The sequence below is a fragment of the Lycium barbarum genome, chromosome 3 (assembly GCF_019175385.1).
Source record: "Lycium barbarum isolate Lr01 chromosome 3, ASM1917538v2, whole genome shotgun sequence".
Lineage (NCBI taxonomy): Eukaryota > Viridiplantae > Streptophyta > Magnoliopsida > Solanales > Solanaceae > Lycium > Lycium barbarum.
The window spans coordinates 132721333-132729639 of NC_083339.1; the positions used below are offsets into that span (position 1 = coordinate 132721333).

The 8307-nt window shown below is 32.3% G+C and overlaps 1 protein-coding gene across 1 annotated transcript; it reads left to right on the forward strand.

Moving 5' to 3' along the window:
- The first annotated feature begins 617 nt into the window (after positions 1 to 617).
- On the forward strand, positions 618 to 3350 carry LOC132632628 (uncharacterized). The gene is made up of 2 exons (XM_060348626.1): positions 618 to 971; positions 2689 to 3350. The coding sequence occupies exons 1-2, from the start codon at positions 757 to 759 to the stop codon at positions 3140 to 3142; spliced, it is 669 nt and encodes a 222-aa protein (XP_060204609.1). The 5' UTR covers positions 618 to 756; the 3' UTR covers positions 3143 to 3350.
- Positions 3351 to 8307: the final 4957 nt, after the last annotated feature.

Sequence of the window (8307 nt, forward strand, 5' to 3'; positions counted from 1 at the left end):
CTCGAATTAAAGTCTCATCTTTCCTCTAAAGGCCAACTAGAAATGGTGCTGTCCTTTATGAAACAAAACGTTGATAATGTTGTATGTCAAGTTGCCTCATGCAGAATTTCAATCTTCATTTCCCTTATTTTCATACATAAAAAACCTAAACACACGGTAGTGAAATCATCTTTATGGTCTTTCAGCTTGTTTAGATGGGTGTTATTTTGTATCGTATTGTTACTTTAAATACAATATTATGTTTTGATTGTTACGTAAATTTTATTATATCGTCATGTTAAATTTGTTTTTAGGTAACGATTAAAAGTGTTATTTTATGTAAAGATCGATTTAGTGTCATCATGTCGTTACTCATTTTTTGCTTATATAATTTATCACCTATCCTACTTTTCTTATTAATAAATCTATTGTGTACCATGTTTTTTTTTTCTTGTAATATTGTAAGGTTTAAGTTGTTGGTACATGACATCATGAAACGAAGGGAAACAATACAGTCTATCCAAATATTGTATTCATCCAAATAATTCAGTACAGTGCGGTAAAACTATGTGTAAGAATCATAATAAAAAAAATAAAAAATAAAAATAAAAAAAAAACTTGTCCAGAAACGGTCATTTCAATTTTCAAGGAGCAAAGTGCATCAAGATACAAGCCAACAAGCCAATAATTAAGGGCCTTTAGTGAAATTTCCTCGAAAGAAGCAAACAAGCGATAAATTATCAGTGTTGAAGGGAAAGAAAGCTGTGTGGTGAGGAAATGGCAAAGTCAAGGTTGAAGAATGCTTTAATAATCCTTTTAGCGATAAGTATTGCGTGTTGGACAAAATTGTGCAAAGCAATCGAATCACCACAGTACAAAGTAGTGCATTCAGAATCAGATTTTGAAATCAGACATTACAGGGAATCAGTATGGATGACTGCACCCGTCAATGAAATCTCCTTTGAGAAAGCCACCAAAAATGGTTTTCACAGGTACCCTTTAATCATTAAATGGGTATTTTTTTTTTCTGGTTACAATTACTGGGTTAGCTATTAGGATATCTATTCTTGGATTTTCAAAGGAGTTGATGGGGTTTTTTTGCAGCTTCTCTTTTGCTTCGAGCTTAATTTATTATGGGTGATTGACAGTTTTTCCCTTTTATTCTCTTGTATGATTCCCAATTTGATCTCTTTTTCTTAAGTAATTACCCTAATTTTTCTTATGGATTTGCTGTTATAATAAATAAGCTCCGTAGAAGTTTGTAAGTATCAATTGGAGAAACAACAATTTATGTGGGCTTTGCATGTACAAAACGGGAATACCTAATCAAGAACACGTTTTTCTGTCAATATCAAGTTTAGGTCTCTGGGTCCAGAGGTGGAGTTAGAATTTTTAGTTTATGGATTCTGAATCACAATTTGAATCACAATTCTTTATGCTTACTGGGTTCGGAATAGATTATGCTTACATATTAAATAATTTTGTAGAACAATTACAGGGTTTGAGCCAACTTTACTATGTCGAACCCATAATTACTACATTCAATACGCCCTTGGGTCTAGCACTCAAGGGCGTGACCTAATGATCAAAATGAAGTGGGTCAAAGACCATGAGGTCTTAGGTTCAAATCACAGCGAAGGCAAAAATACTATGGATTTCTTCCTATCTGTCGGAGGCTCCAGTCCTTGGTGGATAGAGTTGCTCGGAATCTGTATTGGTGGGAGGTAGGTATCTCATGGAATTAGTTTAGGGGTACACAAGCTGGTCTGGTCACCACGGTTGTCAAACAAAAAGAAAGTCAAGCTTAGGTATGATATGCTGAAAAATTTAGTATAAGAGGTACAGGAAAGATTTTTTCGTGGATTAAGCAACTTTATAGACTACTAAAGTCGTTTAATGTTGATTTGACTCTGAGCTTCTGTTCTAAACATCCTTATAAAAAAAGATTCTTTTCTAAACACACTGTCAAATATGTGCTACACTCTTCCCTCTGTTTCTTGAACCAATCGAGCTGCCACAGCTATTCAATCTTATATATAACAATAATGAAGTAGTAGCTTTGACAGTTGGAGATTTAGCAAGGGTCTGTCAAGTCATATAGTTTTATATGAGTCTGGGACTTGAATCATAGAGGTCTTTCGTGGCGACTCTAGATGGTTGGTCTTTATAAAACACTGTTTATCAGATGTATCACTCTGAACCAGTTGTTTTATGAACAAAAGCTGCTCCCGACTTACCATATATATAGCCATAGGCTTCTAGTAAATGCTAGCAGAGGTAGGTTTGTGGCTCTACTAATGGTGTATGAAGATTCGGAGATGTTCTTCTAGTAAACATAACTCAGTTTTGGTTGCATACGAACAATTACAGTTGAATAGACCAATGCACAAGAAACTTGCCAGGTCTTTGTCTTAACTCTTATATATAAATCAATCAGCTATGGCTCAGTCTCAATTGGTTCGGATCAGCCATATAAATATCATTTCTGTTCTATTTAAGGTAGTATGTGTCTAGGTAAATACGTCTCAACAAATGCAGCATTCAGAGGATCTAATCATAATTTCACTATTTTTATGTTGTCCAACGACCTACTGCGGCTACCCTACTTTATCTGAGTTTAGGACTGGCTCTGCTATAAGCGGAGTTCATGTGTAGATAAATTGAAAGCTTACATTTGAATTTCTTATGTGATCGGTCATTGTCGTACAGATTGTTCCAGTTCATCCAAGGTGCAAATTTGAACTCTTCTCGTATCTATATGACAAAGCCAGTTTTGACGAGCATAGTCCCAGGAGCGGGTCCTCTTCACTCATCAGCATACTTTGTTAGATTCTATTTGCCTGATAAGTTCCAAGCTGATCCACCTCTTCCACTTCCAGAGCTTAACGTTCAACCTGATCCATGGACTAGTCATTGCATTGCTGTAAGGAAGTTTTCTGGATTTGCAAGAGATAGCAACATTGTTAAAGAAGCTGAAAAACTGGCTCTGAGTTTGAGTAGATCTCCATGGGCAAATTCTACTGCTTCTACAAGTGAATATGCTTACTCTATAGCGCAGTATAATTCTCCCTTCCGGATCTTTGGACGTGTCAATGAAGTGTGGGTGGATGTCGCTGGATCTAGAGCAAGTGGTTGCAAATCCAATCTGGTTGCTGCATACTGATTTTGAGTGCGAAATTGAAGCTTCTTGGATCGTTGTTGTGTATCTCCCATTATAGATACTAGAGAGGCATGAGCGGTTGCTTCTTATGTACATATACTGAACTCATAAAACAGCATGGAGGACATATTATCATGCTCATGTACTGTAATTCCAAACTATGGCATAACCATGCGTGTTTCTTGTATGGCAGTTAACTTTACGGTGTTAATTGTTACTCCTGCTAATCTGTTTTCAAAATAGTAAACCAGAATATGTGGAATAAACTGGAAATCAATTAAATGAGAAAAACAGAAACTTTCATTAAATATCCAATCCCATAAAATTTATTGTGTCTCACAGTATCTGAGGTGTTGGTTTACTTCCTCCAGGATAGAACCAATATCCCTTTGGTTGGAGTAGCGGTACTTCAAATGCCAACAAATTCATCGAACTTGAAGACAAACTGAGGCATTGCCTCAGGCACGAATGAGTGAGATTTGAAAAGGTGCGATCTGAATTTTTGTGATGTCTGTTTGAGAAAAACGTTGTGCCTTTTAAAAAAGACCAAGTGTTTGTTCGGAAAAAATTGTGATAATATCATTAGAGATTAAATCCAACATGTTTCACCAAAATATTAAAAGTCATTCTTATAGTTTGAAAAAAGAATCTCAATATTCACCTTTATTAAAGAGTCTGTTTGGATTGGCTTATAAGTTGCTTATAAGCTGTTTTCAGCTTTTTTGAGTGTTTGGCTGGCCAGCTTAAAGTCATTTTGTGCTTAAAATAAGCTCAAAAAAATAATTGAGCCCATTTGACTTAACTTATGTAAAGCAGTTTTCAGCTTATAAGCTAAAAAAAAAAAATTGAGGTAGTTAAAAAATAAGTTGAGGTAGTTAGACTACCTCAACTTATTTTTTTTAACTTATAAGCTGTTTGCAGCTTATAGGCACAAGTCCATCCAAACAGGCTCAAAATCATGTGGATCTTAGTTTCCACAATTCAAATTTTACTGCTCGAATTCCATAAACCAGCATATTCCCGCTGTTTCCCCTCTCGGCCCGTGTTTTAGTTTGGAATAAAGAGAAGTTTTAAGGGGTGTGGGGCCTTACAGGTATGGGGCAATGACCGAAGAAGAGGAATAATAAGGTAGAAAGGGGGAATGAAACACGTGTCCGGTCGATTGGCTTAAGTTTTAGTAGGCGCTTGGCCATGAAAACAAAATATTTTTCACTTTATTTGGTATTTTTGAATTGGAGTTGAAAATAGAGTTGTGTTTGGTTATAGTTTTTGTAAAAAATATTTAATTGTTTAAATGTATAAAAAATGAAAAAAAAGTGAAAATAAATTTTTTTGGTGTTTTTTAAATTTCAAATACAACTAACTTCAAGTTGTATTTAAAATTGTCATCGTTAATTTTCAAATAACGTTAATTTTAGACATTTTCCCTACAGTTAAATATAAAAGTGGCATAAAACATGAAATTAGTTACGGAATTCCGTCGCTAAATAGCTCCTAGCTAATTGAATTTTTTTTATAATCTGTCACTAATCCGTAGCTAAATGAGATTAGTATAGATTTTTTGTTATTTACCTACAAATTTTTGTCACTCATTGGTTCCTTATTTTCTAATAGTGTAAACAATAATTGATAAGCCAGTTTGATAAAATGACGAACTGCATCAATGGTTAAACATTTCAATAACTGAAGTTCATGAAATTTTATAGAATAGTATTATTAGTTAAATGGTGAAAAATAGGTTTTAAAATCATAAAAGTATCCTATAACTCACTAACATTATGTTTTAGATGGTTGTTACGTATTGTTTCATATTGTATTGCGCATTGATGAAAATAATGCTCGAATGGATTGTATTATTTTTTGTCGCTTCATAATGCCATGCATCAATAATGTGAAGAATAAGTATACAATATTGCAAAGAATAAATAGAGTGCACGATAAAGTTTATATAGAAGGTTAGATAAAGATAAAATAAGATTATTAAATAATAAGGACAATATGAGATAAAACGAAAGGCAACGACGCAATCATACCAAATCGATCGTTGCATGATATGACAATTTTCATTGATACATAATAGTAACAAATTTGACGAGTATGGTATATAATAAAATTTAAAACAATCAAAATAAATATTATATTTTAAAGTGTCAATAACTTACAATACAATAACAACTATCCAGACAAACTATAAGGGGTCGTTTGGTAGGATGGATTGGGTGGGATCCAATCCCATCTACATGGGATAAGAGGTGGGATAAGTTATCCCACATAGAGGGTGGGATTAGTTATCCCATCTTATCCCATCCAATCCCATCTACATGGAATAACTTATCTCTCCTGCCAAACGACCCTAAGTGTTTACCGCTAAATTTGTGACTCGGGAAAACAATTAAAGTTGGGTCAAAGACAAGTATATCGTAATCGATCAAATCATCTTCTTGTAGCTAAACCATAATATAAGTAAGAGCAAGGATCTAAATGACATAAAGTGAAGAACAAGAGTAAGAAGTGCATGGAATGTTCGTAGTAATATGTCTGAACTCAACAAGGGTGTTTGCTACAAGAGAATTGCTTTTCCTTCCTGGGGAAGCTATAGAGTCCGAAGCCAAAATGACATATTTTTGCAGCCATTAGCCCAAAATAGGCTGCCTTTTTTTTTTATACAACAATGGGTATTTCGTTGGATAACCAACGAAATACCCAACAACACTGTTCCTGTGCCTCACTGATAACTTGCATTTCGCTACAAGTGTAGCGAAATGCAACAAATTTTTTTTTTTTTTTTTTATATTTCGTGAATTTGAACGAAACAGTTTTTTTTTTTTTTTTTGTATTTCGTGAATTAATTCACGAAATATAATTGTTTTTTTTTTTTGCATTTCGTGAATTACTGACTTTTTTTTTTTATTTCGTGAATAAAAAAACGAAATATGAAAAATATAATTTTTTTTTATTTCATCTAAAAACGAAATTGGAAAATATATATGATTTTTTTTTATTTCGTTCATCTAAAAACGAATTTTTTTATATATATATATAAATATTTTTTTGCATTTCGTTGGTAGATCGGATAATTTTTTTTTTTTATTTCGTTGATATACCAACGAAATAGGAAATTATAATTTATTTTTTTTGTATTTTTGTATTTCGTTTATATAAAAAAATAAGAAAATAATTTTATTTTCATTTCGTTTATATAAAAACGAAATAGGAATATATATATTTTATTTCATTCATATACCAATGAAATAGGATGAATATATATATATATTTTTTGTATTTCATTTATATAAAAACGAAATAGTAAAATATTTTTTTTTTCGTTTATATACCAACGAAATGTTTAACGAAATACAATATATATATATATATATATATATATATATATATATATATATATATATATTCATCCTATTTCATTGGTATATGAATGAAATAAAATATATATATTCCTATTTCGTTTTTATATAAACGAAATGAAAATAAAATTATTTTCCTATTTTTTTATATAAACGAAATACAAAAATACAAAAAAAAAAAATCCTATTTCGTTTTCTAATACACGAAATGCAAAAAAAAAAATTATAATTTCTTATTTCGTTGGTATATCAACGAAATAAAAAAAAAATATTTTATCCGATCTACCAACGAAATGCAAAAAAAAAATTATATATATATATATATTCCAATTTCGTTTTTAGATGAACGAAATAAAAAAAAAATCATATATATTTTCCAATTTCGTTTTTAGATGAAATAAAAAAAATTATATTTTCCATATTTCGTTTTTTTATTCACGAAATACAAAAAAAAAAAGTCAGTTATATTTCATGAATTAATTCACGAAATGCAAAATAAAAAAAAAATTAAATCAGTTTCGTTCAAATTCACGAAATATAAAAAAAAAAAAAAATTGTTGCATTTCGCTACAATCAGTGAGGCACAGGAACAGTGTTGTTGGGTATTTCGTTGGTTATCCAACGAAATACCCATTGTGGTATAAAAAAAAAGGCAGCCTGTTTTGGGCTAATGGCTGCAAAAATATGTCATTTTGGCTCCGGACTCGGAAGCTATACTTATGGGACGAGAGCTAAGACTTTTGGGAAAACATTACTGAGTATCCCTAAAATATAAAATAGGGCAATTTACATAAATGACTATATTTTGAGGATTTTTTTAGGCATAGCTATACTTTAGCTAATTACATTTCGTAGCTACGGTATATAGTATTCAAAATTCGGCTAAGTTAGATTTCGCTGTATTCAAGTCAGATGTATTCAACTAAGTTGTATTCAAGTCAAATGTATTAAACTCAACTGTATTTATTGTAGCTACTTTTACGCTGTATTCACTTTATTATATTTAAAATCGGATGTATACAAAAAAAAAATCCTTCAAAATACACCCCCAAACACTGAAATTTTCACTTAAAAAATTAACAAATACACTCAAATACTGAATATAAGAAATAAAATTCATTGTATACACTTCAAATTCACTGTATTCATTTGCATACAAAAAGATCTTCTTCGAAATACGAGAAAGAAATTATATATACTGTATGTATACACAGATCTGGAAAAAACACTTCCGTTCAGATCTGAAAAAGTCCGATCAGATTTGTGTATTTTCCGATCAGATTTTGGTCATATCTGAGAAGAAGAAGCCGGAGAAGAAGACGCCAGCCGAAAAACGACCAAATCTGAGCCGGAGAAGATGACCTGCGGCGGAGGACGCTAGCTAAGCTTTTTCGACGGCGGAGAATGTTAGCTTCTGCAGCGGTGGTCATGACAGAAGCCGGAAAAGAAGACGCCAGAGAAGAAAAGAAAAAGAGGAAGGGGTTGGGGCTGGCAATGGTGGTGGTGTGGTGGTGAAGGGGCACGGCTGCTCCGGTTCGCCGGAGCTAGAGCTTCTCGTCGAAGCAATGGGGGGAAGAGGGGAGAGAGATAGCTAGGAGGGTTGGGTTGGCAGTGAATAATGTGATGATCAGTATTCTACTTTAAATATATATGTAGCTATTAGTTGTATTTAATATATTACTTTTAGCTATGAGATGTAATTAATCTAAACTATAACTACTAAATCTAAATATGTAATAGAGTTAGTTATGCCATGTAGTTATCCCTATAAAATATTTACCCGCCCTATGCCCCTTTTAAAGTAAT

What these genes read in the sequence shown, in the direction of transcription:
- LOC132632628 (XM_060348626.1), top strand. Translation starts at nt 757, where the DNA reads ATGGCAAAGTCAAGGTTGAAGAATGCTTTAATAATCCTTTTAGCGATA. An exon ending in ACCAAAAATGGTTTTCACAG is followed by an intron (nt 972 to 2,688) that starts GTACCCTTTAAT and finishes ATTGTCGTACAG; the next exon opens with ATTGTTCCAGTTCATCCAAG.